The sequence below is a fragment of the Penicillium daleae genome (assembly GCF_028827525.1).
Source record: "Penicillium daleae strain IBT 16125 chromosome Unknown utg000009l_segment0_segment0, whole genome shotgun sequence".
NCBI lineage: Eukaryota > Fungi > Ascomycota > Eurotiomycetes > Eurotiales > Aspergillaceae > Penicillium > Penicillium daleae.
The window spans coordinates 3258157-3276235 of NW_026623157.1; the positions used below are offsets into that span (position 1 = coordinate 3258157).

At 51.5% G+C, this 18079-nt stretch overlaps 9 protein-coding genes across 9 annotated transcripts; 4 read left to right on the plus strand and 5 right to left on the minus strand.

Moving 5' to 3' along the window:
• Positions 1-35: 35 nt before the first annotated feature.
• Positions 36-242, plus strand: N7458_012321 (uncharacterized protein; the record flags this gene model as incomplete). The annotated part of the gene is made up of 1 exon (XM_056915703.1): positions 36-242. The coding sequence occupies one exon, from the start codon at positions 36-38 to the stop codon at positions 240-242; it is 207 nt and encodes a 68-aa protein (XP_056760457.1).
• Positions 243-293: 51 nt separating this feature from the next.
• On the minus strand, positions 294-2042 carry N7458_012322 (uncharacterized protein; the record flags this gene model as incomplete). The annotated part of the gene is made up of 1 exon (XM_056915704.1): positions 294-2042. One exon carries the CDS (start codon positions 2040-2042, stop codon positions 294-296), a length of 1749 nt encoding a protein of 582 aa, XP_056760458.1.
• Positions 2043-3597: 1555 nt separating this feature from the next.
• N7458_012323 (uncharacterized protein) lies at positions 3598-5262 on the minus strand (the record flags this gene model as incomplete). The annotated part of the gene is made up of 3 exons (XM_056915705.1): positions 3598-4254; positions 4316-4718; positions 4802-5262. Coding segments are annotated over 3 exons (1521 nt in total), but the record flags the coding sequence as incomplete, so codon positions are not given.
• An 863-nt stretch (positions 5263-6125) lies between these two features.
• On the plus strand, positions 6126-8897 carry N7458_012324 (uncharacterized protein; the record flags this gene model as incomplete). Its single annotated transcript, XM_056915706.1, has 4 exons — positions 6126-6207; positions 6358-6830; positions 6891-7544; positions 7599-8897. The coding sequence occupies 4 exons, from the start codon at positions 6126-6128 to the stop codon at positions 8895-8897; spliced, it is 2508 nt and encodes an 835-aa protein (XP_056760460.1).
• A 563-nt stretch (positions 8898-9460) lies between these two features.
• N7458_012325 (putative TFIID and and SAGA complex TAF10 subunit) lies at positions 9461-10406 on the plus strand (the record flags this gene model as incomplete). The annotated part of the gene is made up of 2 exons (XM_056915707.1): positions 9461-9784; positions 9966-10406. 2 exons carry the CDS (start codon positions 9461-9463, stop codon positions 10404-10406), a joined length of 765 nt encoding a protein of 254 aa, XP_056760461.1.
• Positions 10407-11153: 747 nt separating this feature from the next.
• On the minus strand, positions 11154-11738 carry N7458_012326 (mitochondrial 37S ribosomal uS19m domain-containing protein; the record flags this gene model as incomplete). The annotated part of the gene is made up of 2 exons (XM_056915708.1): positions 11154-11538; positions 11614-11738. 2 exons carry the CDS (start codon positions 11736-11738, stop codon positions 11154-11156), a joined length of 510 nt encoding a protein of 169 aa, XP_056760462.1.
• A 420-nt stretch (positions 11739-12158) lies between these two features.
• Positions 12159-13636, minus strand: N7458_012327 (inositol polyphosphate multikinase; the record flags this gene model as incomplete). Its single annotated transcript, XM_056915709.1, has 2 exons — positions 12159-13374; positions 13551-13636. 2 exons carry the CDS (start codon positions 13634-13636, stop codon positions 12159-12161), a joined length of 1302 nt encoding a protein of 433 aa, XP_056760463.1.
• Positions 13637-14382: 746 nt separating this feature from the next.
• Positions 14383-16200, plus strand: N7458_012328 (uncharacterized protein; the record flags this gene model as incomplete). The annotated part of the gene is made up of 3 exons (XM_056915710.1): positions 14383-14771; positions 14909-15157; positions 15213-16200. 3 exons carry the CDS (start codon positions 14383-14385, stop codon positions 16198-16200), a joined length of 1626 nt encoding a protein of 541 aa, XP_056760464.1.
• A 188-nt stretch (positions 16201-16388) lies between these two features.
• N7458_012329 (quinone oxidoreductase family protein) lies at positions 16389-17629 on the minus strand (the record flags this gene model as incomplete). The annotated part of the gene is made up of 3 exons (XM_056915711.1): positions 16389-16436; positions 16493-16667; positions 16728-17629. The coding sequence occupies 3 exons, from the start codon at positions 17627-17629 to the stop codon at positions 16389-16391; spliced, it is 1125 nt and encodes a 374-aa protein (XP_056760465.1).
• Between the last annotated feature and the right edge of the window lie 450 nt (positions 17630-18079).

Sequence of the window (18079 nt, forward strand, 5' to 3'; positions counted from 1 at the left end):
CCGGCAACTTCGAGATGGGGTCAGGGGTAGGAACGATGGAAAGGGGAGAGGAACTGGAGGCACGACGGGAAGATGGAAAGAAGATGGGTCGAACGGAAATGGGAAGGCGAAGCTATTCGGCTGGATCTCGAGGGCGACCAGCCGATAAAGCTAGCAAGAGCGATAAGGCCTATCGATTGTGGACGAACCCCATCAAGATGAAGCAAATGATCCTATACGATCCTATCGAGGACTGGGAATGAGGAGGAAACAAATCTATTATTCTCTTCCTGATCAATGCAATGAGCATGATATCAGACACTCTCCCGAATCTTTACAGGCTGAAGACCACTATGGATGTGCCATTCGTCTTCATTATCGTCCTCCAGGGTCGACATATGGCGCTGACTTGTCGAATCCACATCTTCGATCTCCTTTTTCTGCTGTCCCATCTCCCAGCTCCCCAATCGCTCGTCTCCACGCACGACAACACCGCCAACGATGTCATCGTTTTGCTCTGTGTGTCCAGACTTGGAAGCGCCCCAGATAGGGCTTCTGAACGTGACATCAGTGTCACTCGCAAGCTTACCCGTTCCCTTGAACCCTCCGAGGCTCGGTTTGTGGTTACCCTGACGATTGCGCCTGCCCCAGATGAAGAAACCCAACGCCGCGAGTAAGCCGATAACCACGAGCGTCACCACAGCCCCAATGACACCACCCACGGCAGGAGCCATTCCTTTCTTCTTCTTCGAGGAGTTCGATGCGCTGTCACCCAAGACTCCCGTGCAGAAGACCGCAGCCGAATTGCACCGGAGACACCACTCTTGTGTGGATTGCACGGCAAAACTCTCTACTTCCGACCGGAAATCCGAGTACGGGATGTACTCGTGGCTCGGGCCATATCCGAACAATGGGTATGGAGTGAAGTCGGTGGCGTCTGTGCCATTGTGCAGGAAGAAACGCACGTACAGGTTGTCTATGCCCGGGTACGTGGGATACACTTCGTCAGCCTCAAAGCTGTACAGCTCAAAGACCAGCGAGGCGCCGCGGGCTGGACGGGAATAGAAGTTGGGTCGTTGCTCCGATGCTAGTCCCAACAAGGACGCCAGAGCTACAGCAGGCTCGTCGCTGCCGAACAGTAGGGTCATCTTCTGACCTGTGCCGAATCCAGCGATGTTCATGTCGAAGGCACGCAGAATGCTGGTTGCCAGGGTTTGACCTGCAATAGGGTTGACGGCACTTATTGTAGATTGGCTGTTGGAATCGTTTTGACCATTTGTAGCGTACGTGTAATGATCCGCCCACCAGCGTGCCTGTCTGATCTCGTCCTCGGTGAGTTGGGTTTGGACAGTACTGTTGTGCACCGCCTCGTACTCGATATAGTCGGATATATCAACCGCATTATTGTAGGTGGCCGATGATTCGGCATAGACCCCAGATAGTACTTCATTCCAGAGTCTCACGTAGAATGCATCCGTTATTTGCGTGATTTCTTGTGCGTCGTCTCCATTTCGGTACACAGATTCTGCAATTTGGTGCATGCTGCAATCCGCTTGCCCTGCCACCATGATGGACTGCGGATCACCATTTCCGAGCGTGACAATCCGAGGATACTGATATCCATCTAGCGGCGACAAAGTAGACGAGCTGCTGCCTCCAGTATCTGAAGGGGCCAATCCCGATTGACCAAGCGGCGGATAGAGACCCTGCATGAAAGCTTGCGCTGAAGCAATCACGAATTGGGCCGTCGTTGCGAATACATCGACATCTTTCGAGTCTAGAACAGTTGCCGACAGGTATTGGATCGCAGACTCGGTGACATCGATGCTTTCCCCGGACGACAGGTAGCGCTCCCGAAAGGCTGTGCCAGCGTCAGCGAGCTGGTTAGCTCCATAGTCCGATAAGAACCTGGGGTCGGCATCGGCGAGAATATTGGGGGTACTGTCCCCATGTATAGTGTATGAGAACACTCCCCAGACTGTCTCTGTATATTCCTGGGCTATCACAGGGACAGTGGCCTGTAGCCAGAGCGTGACCAGAGCGAGGTAGGGGTCGCTGAACATGATGGCGTCTGAGATACCGAAACTCGCGGAACGCCGAGCGAGGGTCAATTGGAATGTGCTCTATAGAGCCCTTGTAAAGATCAACAAGCTATTTTGACAAGCAAAAACAGGTTACGGAAGATTCGGAGGGGCAGCTCGCAATTAAAGGGACTTGCGAGGTCCAATTCTGGATTCTAGAGTAGGTCGCATGTCTGGGCCAGACCCCTGGCACATATTCAATGGATTCAAGGATGACGGAATCTACCCAGGGAAATGGCTGCTTTCGGAAACCTGTCATGCTATGGAAGAAAGAAGCGTGAGCAAGGGTATGGCAGTAGTGGCCGGTTTAAGCTTAAGAGACGTAGGGCTCGGATCCGCCGGCGAAGAAGCTTGGTGACAGCTTCTATCCTGGAGAGAATCCATGGATATACCGAGCTTATAACCGGCTCTTCAAATCTTGATCTTCTCGGCCAGAAAGCTATAAAATTTGCATCGTAAAAAAAGTTATTCACCTGGCTTGTTAATGACAGACAAAAAAGAAGCTGAGGTGTATACACTGAGCAACTCCAATAGGCTGAGGTTTTCCATTCAACCAAAATTTTATCGTCATACTTGGAAAGACTTTTAGTTCCAAATAACGATGCGGACCCTGTACATCAAGGGTGGTAGGGAGGTTACACGCGTAGAGAGGGGAAGTTCCATAGAATCTGGGGGTCGATGACGCGCACAATAGATGTCCACCGCCGGAGCGAGGCAGGGGCAAGATGGGGACAACCCAATCTGCTACAACGCCTGCGTTCATATTATACCTAACCATATCCACGTACCACCGTGATTGTACAGATGGAAAGTCCACCTCATGGCCGTCATCACCTCTGGTGTGTGTCTTATACGCTACTTTATGCATATCGGCTAATACTATCAGGCAACTCCTGGCGTTCCCCAGGTTCCGTTCTAGTGCTCATGTCTCGCTGCTTTTGCTTAATGCTCAATACCGTAGAAAGACTTGAGCTGATCAGTGTTCATTGCATAATTGAACTACCACCCAGCTCTCTAGAATATACTGATGTAACTAATCACTGGTAACTAACTAGTTAGCTAGTTAATCGGTGGGCACCTGATTGCTTACAAAGCTCAGCGCCTGGCGGCCCGCTTCAGAAAACCCCGACAACGCGATACGCCAGCCAGCTTGGCCTCGATACAATTTTTTCCATTTAATACTCCTATTCTCACGAATTCCTTCCGAGATGTGCAACATCATATATTCTCAGATTTCATATGATTTTTAATATTTCTTCGAAGTTCTAAAGCCCTGAAACAATATCATCTTCATCATGTGGCTGCTTCTTCGCGTACTACGCGGCTAGGCGATGGCCCAATATCACACGGGATTCCCCCGCGATAGAAAATTAGCTTGACTTTCCTCTGACCCAACAAATATGGTGTCTATAGTACTGTATTTCCGGTATTCTGCAGCCCTACAAAGGATTCGCGGAGGCCTTGATGCCTGGAATTGATTATTTGCTTGACTATGTAGAAAAGAACACTCCGAACCGAACACTCAACACAACCAACCCTCAGGTTGTTTCCAAAGAAATGGATGATCCCCATCCAAATAAGCATGCTCAGGGACCTCTTTTGCGCGTAGGATGACAGGGTCAAATCCTTCAATAGTGACCAATCCCGGCAACCTCTCGCCTTTCTCGGCGACCAGCTTCTCCAAGAGAACATCAACATCCAGGTCGGGCTGATGTGTTCCACAGTCAAGCGTCGAGTCTCCTGCTTCTCCTTTCCCATAAAGCCGTATACTTTGTAACGAGCGCGGCAACCTGTCCGCAAGGGAAATTGATTCCGCACCAAGTCGATTTGGACCTATGCCCCTTGCCAGGAAACAAAGTGTATGAACACCTAGACCCAGACACTTCAGTTTAGGGAAGTCGGCCAGAGAAATATCGGAAGGTGGCATTTCGAGGCCATCGAGTTCGTCCATCTCGCCCTCCCATAATTGTTCATATACCGGATCCTCGTCCGCGTATATTTGCTCAGAAGACTTTAAGCCATCCTCTCCGTAGATTTCACCCCAGGAAACATTATCTTCAACATCAAGATCAAGCTCTTCCAAAGTATGACGATGTCTCCAGAGTGATTTCACAATTGATGAAAGGTCAATACTGAACTTACCGCCCTCTGGCTGCGCACGCCCACCAACAGTGTAGGTGAATTTGCGCAGTGCCTTTGGAAGAATCAATAATGTAACACATATCAGGTTCCATTTCTGCTAAATTCGAGTGAACGAAGCTGATATCATTATAATTCGCGGATTTCGGTGGGGGAGGTCTCCCGGCCTCATTGTTCCATGAGGCTAACATGAATGACACAGATTCCAGGGCGGGAAGTCGCCGGACAAGATTGAGTCGTGCATGGTAATCTTCAGATATGTTGTAATAAAAGCCATCATTGCCCGCTGAGTAGTCGTCGGGAAGGAAAATGATATTTTTGAGGTTCTGAAGATAAGTAATTGCGCCTCGGGCCGTATTTGCACGACGGAGCAGTGAGAGTAGAGCAAAATCTTCGATATTGGAGCTAGGTTCCCCAACATGAAAGACAGCCAGGGACTCCAGGTGGGGTGAAATAGCAATCAACAGTGCTGCAACGGCTTGCTTAAACGCCATATGGCCTAAGTGGCATGACGTACGTCTTGACAGGTCTGTTAGCCAATTACTCACTAGTCAAGCAGGAAAGTAAAAAGTAGGGAAATAAAAAAAAGGAAAACCACCTACAAATCTCGTCCGGTAGGGTTTTGTAGCAGTATATGCAACAACCTTTGTGGCTCATTGCCCTCTGTGAACCCAGCCTTGTTGATAGCCATTTTCAATCTGTCAAGATCATCGAGCCATAGCTGCTGCGGCTCCTCGGGTGGGATATTGAAATCGAGATCTCGGCCATACGCTGTATACCGACTCCCATGCACTTCGAGGTGGCGAAGCTGACCAGCGAGTGCTGGGTTTTTGATGAACAACAATAAGGTTTGAAACGCGTTTTCAAGATCGTCCTCAAGTCCTAGTCGCAGCCGTCGATATCTCTGACCCTCTGCCATATGACAGGTAGAATGAATGCATTTTGTCTGTTGGAAGATGGTTGCCACTGGGAATCGAGAATGGCCGCAGGTTCTCCTTCTCCATGCTTTTCCTAATAGGGGACTCTGCAAGCGTGGCACACAGGTAGCTATTCGGAAGGTCATTTGTTGACCGAGTATGATTGATAGAATAGATTGGCTAGGGTGAACCATTTAGAACCCGCCTTAGGATTGTTTCTCGCAAAGAAAAGCAAATATGAATGAGAGAGGAAGAAAAGGTGTTGCCCTACTACCCTGACGTTTGAGGAGTTGGCATGATCCTAGATTACCGCTAACCGTTCCATAAATTACAGTAGTTTCAGGCGGCTATGCTTGTGTGAGACTTTTGGTCCTTTGGTCATGTCAAATAGCGCGATATCGACCATTTTAATCTCAAGAGGTCGGACTCACAACTTTTTACACGCCCACCCTTGTGTAGCTGGATTTCGTTTATAAAGGCCGAAGATGGCCAAAAGCGGGAACGGAAGGCAGGGGAAACCATTGTCGGAACAAGAAACAGCCCGTATGACTAAGAATGTCGCCCATGGAGCATTTTTAGTCTAGCGGTATTATGCCCCGTCTGTGTTCGACAACCATGGTGGCCTCAGGCAGCCAAAGTTGTTGGCCTGGAGCCCCGCAAGGAATCGAGTCAAAGTCGAAGCTACCTTACAGGGACGGAAAGCGTCACCATATTGTTAAGACTCTTGTGATTCAACTCAAACCTGCAACTTTGGCAGACAATGCCTGAATTACCAATAATTTTATAACAATTAAGTCCTTTATGCAGACCGCGACCCCTCATACTTCCTCGGATGGAAAACGGTCATCCCTCCAGGCCAATCAGCACCCTACCCTCCCGGCAGAAAAATCCTCCAGCCGGGGCTAATTCTCACCTCCAGCAAAGCCCTACACTTGCGCCCTACCCCTAAGCCCTCATTTCTGCTCTTGGAAGTTGACAGGCTTGACCCTCCCTCCCTCTTGCGCCCCAGATGGCCGAATCTCGAGGTGAGCGCCCGTCTTTCGACGAGGCCTCTGCTCTCCCTCCTTTCCCTGACGATGAAGGTCACTTTGGTGAGTTTTGTAATTCCGGACCTGCCGTTCATCCTGCTGCCGGTGCCAGCAACGACCCGCCCCAAGCTTCGGCATGACAGCCAAGACTCGACGATTGGCATCAGACTTACTGTACAGACTGCTGACATTGTTTAATGGCACTGAAACTAGACACAAAATCTACTCACCTACTCGATGAGGACGAGCATGGCTCACCTCCGGCTACGAAAAAGCGCCGGACGGACGCCGGCGGCTCCGACGATGAGATCTCGATCGATCCTCAATTCCCTGGTTCTGACCAACATGGCCCCGGTCATAAAATCGAAGAGGAGCTGGCGACTGCTCTGGCTGAAGGCAATGCTAATGACCTGCCGCCGACCAACGGCTCTCACGAGAGCCTCGGATCAGATCCCTTGGCAACTGCTGCAGTCACCCAGGACGGAGCTACCAACTCCAACCCCGATGTGAACTCAATGATCACAGACATTCTCGACCATACCGAACGCCAGGAGGAGACTGTCGCCATGGGCCCCCAGGAAATCCCTCCTTCTGGGGACTTTCCGGGCGCCAAAGGCTACGCGTTCTTGAACCTCAAGGCCAATTCTCACCTTAAGATTCAGAGTTTGCCTATCTTGGACAATCTGGTAAGTGTGCCTTATATTATGCTATTCCGTCGCATGTTCTGACTCTGTACCTTTTCCCAGTCGACCCAAATCCTTTCTTTCCTGTCCAAGAACAGCTACCAAGATCTCACTGCGATGGTCTCTGAACCCGATTCCGAGAATGGCCAGGCGTATGCGACTATGCGGTCCTTGTTCGATCATACCAAGAGAGTCTACACCATCAAGCGCTCTTTCCTCCAATCAACCGACCTCGAAATTACCGAATCATCCCAGCTCGATGTCATTCGCAAGGCGAACCTCGCCTCTTTCGTCTCAAGCATCTTTGGCTCTCAGGAAATCGGGTTCGCAGAGCTGAATGAGCACTTCTTGGACGTATTTGTTCCTGAAGGTGGCCGCTTACTGAAAGTTCAGGCTGCTCTGTATCTGGAGCTGAAGACCCAGGCATTCATCGCTGCCATGAACACCAAGTCGCGTACTCGCACCCAGTTGTTGTATGAACTGTTCCCGGACGATATGGAGCAGCGGCTGCTAGCAAGACGTCCTGGCACTCGGCAGCTGGCGCCCAGTGAAACGGATTTTGTCAATCGCCTTACCTCTCGCCGTGACATTCTCCTCAATGACATCAACAATGAGGAAGCCTTGAAGGCACTTCCAGACAAATACCACTGGGAAGATTTCCTTCGTGACTTGAGCTCTTACATCGCGAAGAATTTCGATGCGATTAACACCCAACAGGTTGGTTTGGACAATCACATGTCACCGAACAACACATGCTAATAGATTATCCAGGGAAAGAAGCCTATCAAGGGCCGTCAACCCTCCAGCTCTAATGGCGACGCACAGGAGGCACCAAGCACCACCCACCAGGGACAATTCCCTGTCAATCAGCCAGTCGAAGTCCCGGTAGACCGCAACATGCACGGTGATCTGGTAGCGCGCGCGGCTCGTGCTGCCCAGATTGCTCTTCAAGGCCATGGCCTTCGGCGGTCCCAACAACAATCGCAGATGCAACACCAACAACAACAGCCACAACCACCGTCTCAGGCAAGCCCATCACCTTCTCAGCCTGCCGCTCTGTCTACCCACCAGCAGCCACAACAGCAACAGCAGCAACCGCAACAGCACCAACAACTGACCCAGCCTCAACCTCAACCTCAGTCGCAGCACACTGCTCAGGGTGATAATCAGTATCTTCACGGCTATGGTGCCGCCCAGCAGTCGGGGCAGCCTCCCCAACAGCAGCAGTACCACCATAGCCCTACCCCACCCGGGGGATACCAACAGTCTCCCGGAGGCTTGTCATTCCAGCAGAGCCCACTGCAGGCCAATTTCCAGCAGTACAATCCTAATGCCGCACAGGCCATGCAGGCACGTGCCAATGGGATGTCGCCAGGTAATCACGGGTACATGCCAGGGATCCCTCACTATTCCCAATCTCAGCCAACCCAAGTCTTATACGAAAGAGCTCGCATGGCGGCATCTGCAAAGTCCTCCCCAACTAGCCGAAAGACCGGTTTGCCCAGTCAACGTCGCCCTTGGACCACTGAGGAAGAGAATGCATTGATGGCGGGCTTGGACCGTGTGAAGGGACCCCATTGGAGTCAGATTCTAGCCATGTTCGGTCCGGGAGGAACCATCAGCGAGGCTTTGAAGGACCGTAATCAAGTCCAGCTCAAGGACAAAGCTCGCAACCTGAAGCTTTTCTTCCTGAAAAGCGGGATCGAGGTGCCGTACTATCTGAAGTTCGTTACTGGTGAGCTCAAAACTCGGGCTCCCGCCCAGGCTGCCAAGCGTGAGGCTCGTGAGCGACAGAAGAAGCAAGGCGAAGAAGACAAGGCCCATGTTGAGGGCATCAAGGGCATGATGGCCCTAGCTGGGGCCCATGCATCCCCAGTTGGGGGCCATGAGATGTCCGCTTCACCTAGTTTGCCTCCGGATGCCAACGCCCAGTCCATGTTCGACCAGACTGCGGAGCAGAATCTGATGCAGACTCTGAGCCAGGAGGTTCACGGCAGTCAATACCCGCAGCAGCACGGTCAACCCACTCCAGACCATCACATTGATCCTCACATGCAATTAGGACAGTAGATGATGCGACGACATCTACGCTGTACCTTCGGTTGACCACGCATTCTTATTTCATCACGTCTACATGGAAGGAGTTTAGCCGGATCTACTTTGCTCTTCTTGTTATGTTTTTCTGCGCCATTTTGCTCGGAGTCATGGGGTTGTACTATGGGATGTGCACATATGTATGGGGATAGTTGAATTCCAAAAGCACGGTCTGAGGACTGGGGGAGTTCCCTCAGTTAAACTGTATGAGTACATAGTTATCTGAATTGAACAATGTCCAAGAAATCCCATATATGCGATGATTCCACCTTTGGAACGAGGACCTTGTATACGAAGTAATTGTATAATCCAGTCATCTTGATATGTCGAAAGTGGTCTGTGCACGGAACCTCCGCGTGTGACTGGCCTGACTCTGGACCCCCTCGACTCTCCGACCAATTCAATCCCCTCCTCCCCGAATTCGCAGTGATTGGACCTTTTGTCACACCCAGTCCCTGCAGCCCAATCCATTCTCAGACCAACAAACTCGGCGCGGCAGAACAACAAATAAAGGCAGGACCTCTAATGACTTGCCCGCCATGAGCGACCCTCAACCTTCTTCCACCTCCCAGCAACCTGCGAACGGGTCACAAGAGCAGCAATCTTCCATCCCACCTTCCTCTGCGCAACCACAATCATCTCTAGAGACGACGGATTCGACTATTAAACCCGAGCCAGACCTGGACGCTTCCATCGAGCAGGATATCGATATGAACGCCGAACAGACTGGCGCGGGTGCCGAGGAGAGCGCCGCTGCCGCGCTCACCACGGAAGTCGACCAGCTGGCCGAGTCGTCTCAGCCTAGCAAGAAGGAGACGAGTCTGCGCGAATTCCTGAGCAAGATGGATGAATATGCGCCGATTGTAAGTGAATCCCTGAGATTGTCTTTGTCTCTCTATTTTTATACATCGCGTCTAGCTGTTTGCGCCATCTACACTTCTACAGCCCTCGGCTTGGGAGGAATCTGATAATCGCAAACATTGTTCAATAGACAGCGGAAGTCACCGTGGTAAACGAGAAACAAAAGCTAACTGAATCGTCCAGATCCCCGACGCCGTCACCGCGCACTACCTCACTCTGGCCGGTCTCCCACCCCCCGGCACGGGCCCCAACCAAACACCACCTCACCTCGCCCGCCTGCTCGCTCTCGCAACCCAAAAGTTCGTCTCTGACATTGCTGCCGATTCATATCAGTTTGCCCGCATCCGCGCCTCCAACTCTTCCTCCGCCAATAACCCCATGGGCAGTTTGACCACCGCCGTGGGTGGTCCGGCCGGTGCGGGCGCCGCGCCTGGCGGTGTTGCAGGTGGCGATGGCACGAAGGGCGGCAAGGGTAGTACGCATCTGGGTATTCAGCGTCCTGGATTTGGTGGTGGTGGTTCTGGTGGTTCGGGGCAGGGACGGACGGTGCTTACGATGGAGGATCTGGGCATGGCTGTTTCTGAGTATGGCGTTACTGTGAAGAGGGGCGAGTTCTATCGTTAATGGGCATTAGCATTGGGAGTGTTGAGCTTGCGAGCTCGAGGACCTTGGTTTTTGGTCATTTTTTTTTTGTTTCTCTTTTGGGGGATGGGTTCCTGGCGCTGGGCGTACATCAGTCACAAGGGGTCCTTGTGCACATATCCAAATGGGCTGCGAGGGAGTTTGTTTTTTGCTAGAAAATGGAGTTTCCGTTTTATCCATTTTATCCTTGTCTTGTGACATTTATGTATGGGGTTGACTGAGTGCCACAAAAAGGCTCTTTCCCCATACACGATTATACCACACTTCTTCCGATAGACAAAAAAGGTGTCGAGTATTGTTGAAGACCAGTTATGAATGATATTGAATAAATTCCACGGCTAACTCCATCCCACACGTAGCTAATGTCACAAGGGAAACCATTGATGTATCTGTACACGGCAACATGGCCAAATCAAATGGGAAATATGCTTCAATGGAAGCATAGGCTATGTATCCACGACTAGCCATTTTCCAGTTCCATCTCCAGGGTATCTGCAGACCTATCCTCTAACCCCTTCCAGAGAGCCGCAGATGGCAGGCTAGGGCGGTAGAAGACAGGCGACTGCCGGAGACGGACTCGGAGGGACAAGTCGCGGGCGCCCACCGGATTGAAAGGGTATATGGAAGAAGTACCCTCATCCATATCGAAAAGAAAGTCACGTATTTCGATTATTTGTTCTTGGACTGCTTATAGGTGAAACGCTTGCGAGTCCTGTCAAAATCACCACGTTAGCTAACGCCCATCCAGGTCCATGGTCCCAGCGATACCACTCGCAGATCCACGGGTGCGACGAGGTTCACATACGCAACATATTCTCCAAGTTTCCGACCAACCATCTCCTCGGTAATCTGGATCTCTTGGTATGTCTTGCCGTTGTGGACAGCGAAGCGCAGACCGACAAAGTTGGGCAGAATGGTTGCGGCGCGCTTCTGCGTCCGGATTGGCGGCGTGTTGACGGGAGGGGGAATGTCCGCGGGAGGGGGAGACTGTATATCCAGTACTATCAGTATCGTGCTGCAATTCCTTCTTCCGAGAGAGATTGGTGGTCGTGATGGAGCGAGGGAGTTGTGCTTGGGTTCGAGGTGGATTTCACATACGGGACGATATTCGGGCCTGTGAGTCGGCGTTAGCGGGGGGATTATTCCAATTGAAAGCGCTGTAGGATTGGGATTGAGTCACAAGGCTTACCTTTCCAGACCGAGCGGCCTAGCAGGGCGCGCGTGGGAAACATGATGGCGTGCAACTTTCTGAAGCTTTCCGAAAGATCGGGGAAGTTGAAAAGATGGTCCAGCACTTGGTGGCTGAGTCAGCATTTGTATGCGGACAGCCACGAACCAACGGAGGATCCAATGATAAGGATGCATCAACTATAGCTTGTCCATTATTTTCTGGCTCGGTAGATGCTTCAAGCTTCTGACTGAATATATAGGGTTCAACTTTCGCTATTTCCTGTCGGTGTCGCATTAGGTTGCGATCTCTGCTCCTTCCCTAGAGTCCGGGATCGCTGTACAGTACTTTCCTGCATAAGAGGTTCCTATACAACATGTATAATATGATAATTGTGATGGTTGTAAATGCATTGAACAGGCTAATTCACGCTAAATCATGAATATAAGAATGTGGGCTAACTAAAGAGCCATGACAAAGAACTCAGCCTTGGGCAGTTGCCAGCAACCGCTTCAAGGCCGACAATCCTAATGATCAAAGCAATCGGGTCTGGACAGGTCATCGGCTCACACAGCCAGTTCCTGGAAGACCTTGATGAGGCTTCGAATACCCATGAGAACGTTCTCATCTGGGCCCGCGCCTGGGGTCCATGCCGCGTGCGCGAAATCGATCAGACGGAGATCATGGACTTTGGGTGTTTCTTCCTCTTCGTCGTCGTCATCGCCAAGTGCGGGGAATTGTGCTGTAGAAGGGTCGATACTGATGTTGATGGCTTTTTGAGGAATCCCATCCCCTAATTGAACATCAACTAGCTCGAGAGATTCCTCGGTAATCTCAAACTCCACTTGGTCGTCCTCATCATCTTCTCCTTCGTCCCTATCTTGATCCCTTGGGTCGGGTATCTTCTTTTCTTCTTCCAAAGCATGCTCCATCGCTTCCGGGTCACCTTCATAGATGATCAACACACTCGAGGAGTACATGCGACTCTCCTCGGACTCAAGTAGTTGCTGCACATTTTGTAACTCCTCCACAAGTCGTTGGGCAATCATCTTCGAGCGGTCAACCTTCCCCGCCATGGCGCCAGCGAGAAAGGTCTCAAAGCCTTGCTTGACGGTCTGTTCGGTGAAAGATCGCCCATACCACTTGTCGTAACGGCGATAGCCATCTTTCTCGATCACCTCGCCCTTTGCACCCTCTTTGCCTTCGTGTTTGGTGGCATAGGGATCCGTGAGTGAGCCTTCATCCGTATCGCCATTCTTGCCCGTCCACACTTTCATCCCGGCGATCCGGTAGCCCAAACTTGAGCTAGTCGTTTCTTTAGCCACGGCATCTAGCTTGTTGCGCTTCGTAGGTGGTGCGTCGTCAGCCCAGAGTCGCGCGCCGAGTTTAACGTCCAGTACGTTCGGTCGCCGAAACCCAGCAGCGACATTTTCCAGCACGATCGACAGTCCCGTATCTAGTTTCTTTCCTCCGGATGGCACCCAGGTAGACTCTGCCACTTTGGCAGGCTCTCCCTCCCGAGCCACATCGCTCGCTTGTGATGTTGAGGCCTCCTGGGCCGGGGTTGCGTCTCCGAGGGCGGGGAGAAAGACCGCACCGGACTGTTGAGCGGCAGCAATCGCCAGCGGTTGCTGCTGCTCCGCGGATGAGAGGGAACCGATGAATAGGGGCATAAACTCCTGGAAACCTGGATGGAGGGCGCTCGACTCGTAGAATTCGACTTCCTGGCGCGTACAGGGTTTGGCGATCAACGAGCCGGACAGAGTACAGCGGACCCCGTCGCTATAGCGCAGCGCATGACAGTCAGTGACATTCCAAGGCCCATGAGGTTGACATATGCCTGCGATCCCCTTAATCCACCCCACGGGATCACCTGCAGAAATGCGCCCAGCGGGAGCTGCGCCGGAAGGGTGAGGGTGTGGGAATCTCAGGCAGGAGGGCCAGGAAAGTGAACTTACTGTCCTGCGGCAACATGATCGAAGGGAACTAGGTCATCGCTGCCTAGCTGTGGCGTTTTCCGGCTATCCGATTTGGAGGAGGGCATCGTTGATTGGGAGAATGGTGCGACAGCGAGGCGGGGTGTCTCTCAGGGCATTCCGGATGACTCAACCAAGAAAACGGACCCCAATGGGTCGTAACAGGGATAAAGTAGGGGGCTTGGGTCACGGTCAGGGACAGAAGCAAAAGCAGTACGGAGTAGGGAAGCTGGGGTAGAAGAAAAAGAAATGAACGCAGGGAAAAAGGTCCGGGGGGGAGGGAAAGGCAAAAAAACATCATGATCGGCGGAGCCATCGCTTTTGAGAGGTGGGCAGGGGCCACCGGAGCCAACGAAGCCCAACGCAGCTGGGGCTAAATTCGCGGGGGTTGAGTATACAGAAACTACCTTACAGTCTGGAGTATGGAGTAAGTACCCTTTGAAAGAAAAGAGAGACAGAAGGAAGATGGGAAATCGTATCTGTCTTTTATTTGCGATCTCTCTCTCTACCGGCTCGATACTGGAGTTTATTTAGTCCTCAAACTCTAAAAGTCAAAACGGTTAGCAAACTATATTTCCTAAAACGGTAATTTCCTCTCCTCTTTTTCTTTTGTGTCTTTCTATAGTGGAATCTACATCCTACTCACCTTTCTGAGCTCCTTACTATCCAACCACTCACTCACCTTTACACTCAGCATCTCCACCTGGCTCTTTCCCATCACTTCTTCTGAACATCATCCCCTCTTTCTCTTTTCCTCATTCCAATCCAACAACTCTCCAATAGCTCAACTCATTATCAGCTCCACATTTTCATCATGGATTCAAACCCTCCAACTCATTCAACGGCCATCTCTGGAGATCTTCCCATCCGCAGTGGTAAGCCGATGGAGCCGTCTACTTCAGCAAAGATCGAGAATGGTCCCTCCCAAGAGTCCTCAGGTCCATGCAAGTCAGTCAGAATTGAAGAAGTCCCAGAAGACGACCCAGCCAAACCCAGGGCCAAGGTCAGTGAACCTCAAACCAAACTGGATGATGAGATTGCCCTCAGAGCAGGCGAGATCATGGCAACTACGGCCAAGAAGTCCAGACGCCAAAAGCCTAAGAGCAAGCGTGGCCAAGGCAAGCCCACTGGATTTGAAGAATACTGTGCCGATGGTCCCCTTACGCCGGAGGAGCATGAAGAAACCCGTCAGCTATACGACCCGTAAGTATGAGCTCTCCACTCATTCTCTTACAGAATTACTAATCTTCAAATATTAGGTCGTACCCATTCGAACAGTAAGTAGTGGCATATTTCCCGTCAAACATCCAGACCACCAGTACTTACAATTCCTTGTTCAGGCGTATCCAAGAAGCTCTTACCCGCTTTCAATGGAAGCGCCGCATGGAAAATGACCGACGAGCCATTTTCTTCAAGTACCTGCAGTACGGCGGAGTGGATGCCAGCCAGAATTACGGGACTGGAGTTTCCCCCAAGGAGTTGAAGCAAATGTCAAATGACGAGGCGCGCCAGGCTCGTAGCCAGACCATGATCCCACGGGACCGGCAGAAACAGGAGGTCAACTTTGAAGAGGTGGTTCGGGGTTTCCTGTATGTATAGAAAGGAGCCTTTCTTTTCCAGGAACCCGGCTAATGTTTAACCCAGGAGCTGTTATTATGCCAACCACTACAACCCAGACAGCCAAGAGAGTATCAAGCTTGCGACTGGGACTATTCGAAACCTCCTTACGTATCTTCTCTTCCATGATGTGTGTCCCGAGTACAAGGACAACATAATCAAGGCACGGCAGATCTGCGATATCGCCTCGGTAGAACTTTGGAAGAATGTCCAACTGATTCAGCAAGGTCCTGGGAGCTTTAACCAAAGCTGCTCCCTGCTTTTCGGAGGTAGATACCATGGAAGTGGCGAGGAAACCAACGATTGGGTTCCAGCACAGAGTTGGGCAGACCGCAATCTCACCCCCGACGCCGCTCGCAAGGTCGTCAAGTTTGCGATTGCTGGTATTGCATCCCACGGGCAGGCTAGTCGGTTCCAGGAGTTGGCGACCAAGGGCGAACTCTCAGCCAAGCAAATCCCAGACATCGACGGCTTCGAAGTGATCTCCGTCAGCAAGCCCGAGGCTGATGTCCGTGATTTCTACCACGGATTTGCTCCAGACCTGCCCATCGTTGGGAAAATCAAAGCCAGATCATTCCTCAACCCAGCTAAGCCGGAAATTGACATGAGCCCCAAAGAGCGTAAAGCTTGGCAAGAGGGCAAGGGCCCCGAGTATGACTTTGAGTTCTTCCTCGAGGAAGATCTTCTTCAGCATTGTTACCCTGGCTTGCGAATCGCGTCTGCTATCTGGGAAATCAATTGCGGAGTGTACTACTTTGATGAGATCATCTCGGCATATCCTTCGTTCCACTTGGTTCTTGCGAATGATTTGATGCTCCGCTGGAAGACACCCAAAGAAATTGTTGGTGAGAAGCCCAATGTTCTGGATGCACAGGCTGAGGACGTGCCGCTACCAGAGCCGGAGGACCACGAGGATGATGAAGAGAAGAAGCTGGATGATATTACTGAAGCGGTCAAGGCAGCTCTCAGGGCCAGTGGACTTGACAAGGAGGCAGAGAACGTTGGTAAAGGGTGATCTCGATTGTCACACCACACAAGGCCCTGCTTGTTCCCTGGACTACGTGAATGTGATCTCCTAAATGGGTTTGACTTGGCATTCGCGCAAATGAGATTACCATCAAAAGTCAATCAACTGATGTCACTTTTGTAATCAACACAGTCGTAAAGTTCGATCTATATACTTATTTCCATTCCTTGCCTGATCTAAGGCTTTAGAAGAGGCTTACCCATGGTCTTGCGACCCTCAAGGTCCTGTCATGCCAGTGTCAGTACATCGAAACAAAGCCGTATGAGAATATGATGCTCACCTTGTGGACCTGAGCAATGTCCTCCATAGGATAGATCTTGTGGATCTTGGTCTTCAACTGGCCAGACTTGAGCAGACTGAACAGCTCGTTGGTGTAGTACTCGAACTCCTCACGGGTGTCAATATAGCCGAAGAGGGTCGGGCGAGCAACCTTGACACACTTGGGACTGAGTTTGCTGTATAATAGTAGTCAGCATGACGATCAAAAACACGTCAGGAACGCAGGTAAAACATACCTCAGAGGAAGCGGAGGCACCGGACCACTGGCATTACCAAACCAGACAATAGTACCCTTGCGCTTCACAGCCTCCAAACTACCTTCCCACGTATCCTTACCCACAGAGTCATAAACAACATCCACACCCCGACCACCCGTAGCCTCCTTCACCAGCTTAACCCAATCCTTACCCTCCTCACTCCGATAATCAATCACCACATCCGCACCCAGACTCTTCACAAGCGCACACTTCTCCGCACCCCCAGCGGTACCAATAACCTTGGCACCAATCGACTTGAGAATCTGCGTCATCAAAAAGCCCGCACCACCAGCCGCAGCATGCAGAAGCACCCAATCGCCCTTCTGCACCGGGTACGTCTCCTTCGCAAAAGACAGAACGGTCAGTCCGCTCAGGAACGAAGCCATAACGTCCTCATCACTGAGACCGTCAGGGATCTTCACGGTCCTCGCAGCTCGCACGGCAGTGTACTCTGCGTAACCGCTGGTCTCGAGCCATGCGACGCGATCCCCGACTTCAAAGCCAGAGACATTCGGTCCCACGGCTGCGACGATACCAGCGCCTTCGCGGCCTAGAATCTCCGGCTTAGGTGAGGGATAGAGACCCGTGCGGAAGTAGGTGTCGATATAGTTGACGCCGGAGATTTTGTTGTTCACGAGGACTTCGCCTTCCTGGGGTGTAGGGACCGGCTGGTCGGTTTTGAACTGGAGGACTTCGGGGCCGCCAGTTCGTTCGATCACGACGGCCTTCATGGTTGTGGGGAGAGACATGGTGTGGATGGAGGTGGTGAAGGAGGAGGTGAATTGGACTGGACGGTTGTTGATGAGCAGATGAGGACGGGTAATGTGGTTGTGCAAGGATGCTAGACGGAGAGTACTTCGCCGGAGAGTTGGGATTGACATGGACAGGGTTGAAAGAGGAGGATGAAGCTGGTCAAATATGAAGACGTCAGCCCCCTCCTCTCTCGAAAGTCAATGGGTTCATTTGTAATCGCATTCCCCGCATTACCCGAGGCGCGGAACTAGGATTATCCCACTTTTGCTCCTGCAGGATTGATTAGGTTGATAAGCCGATGACCATACCGTTAACTATCTACTTTGGGTATAAACTGTACCGCTTTTCATTCTCCAGATCTTTTCTGTTCAATTATCACCCTCAATCTCACTGCTTTCTCACGGTTTTCCTGCCGACTCGCTCGGGGCCATCCGAGTGTGGGGGGTGACGCCATTCCGTCGGGTGTCCAGAGCCGTCGGAGCTCTGCCGAACTATTCCTCTCCCGAACACGCAGGGATCCAACTGTGTACGTTGACAAGCGCTTTGCTGTGACAATGATGGTCCCTCGAGGTCATATT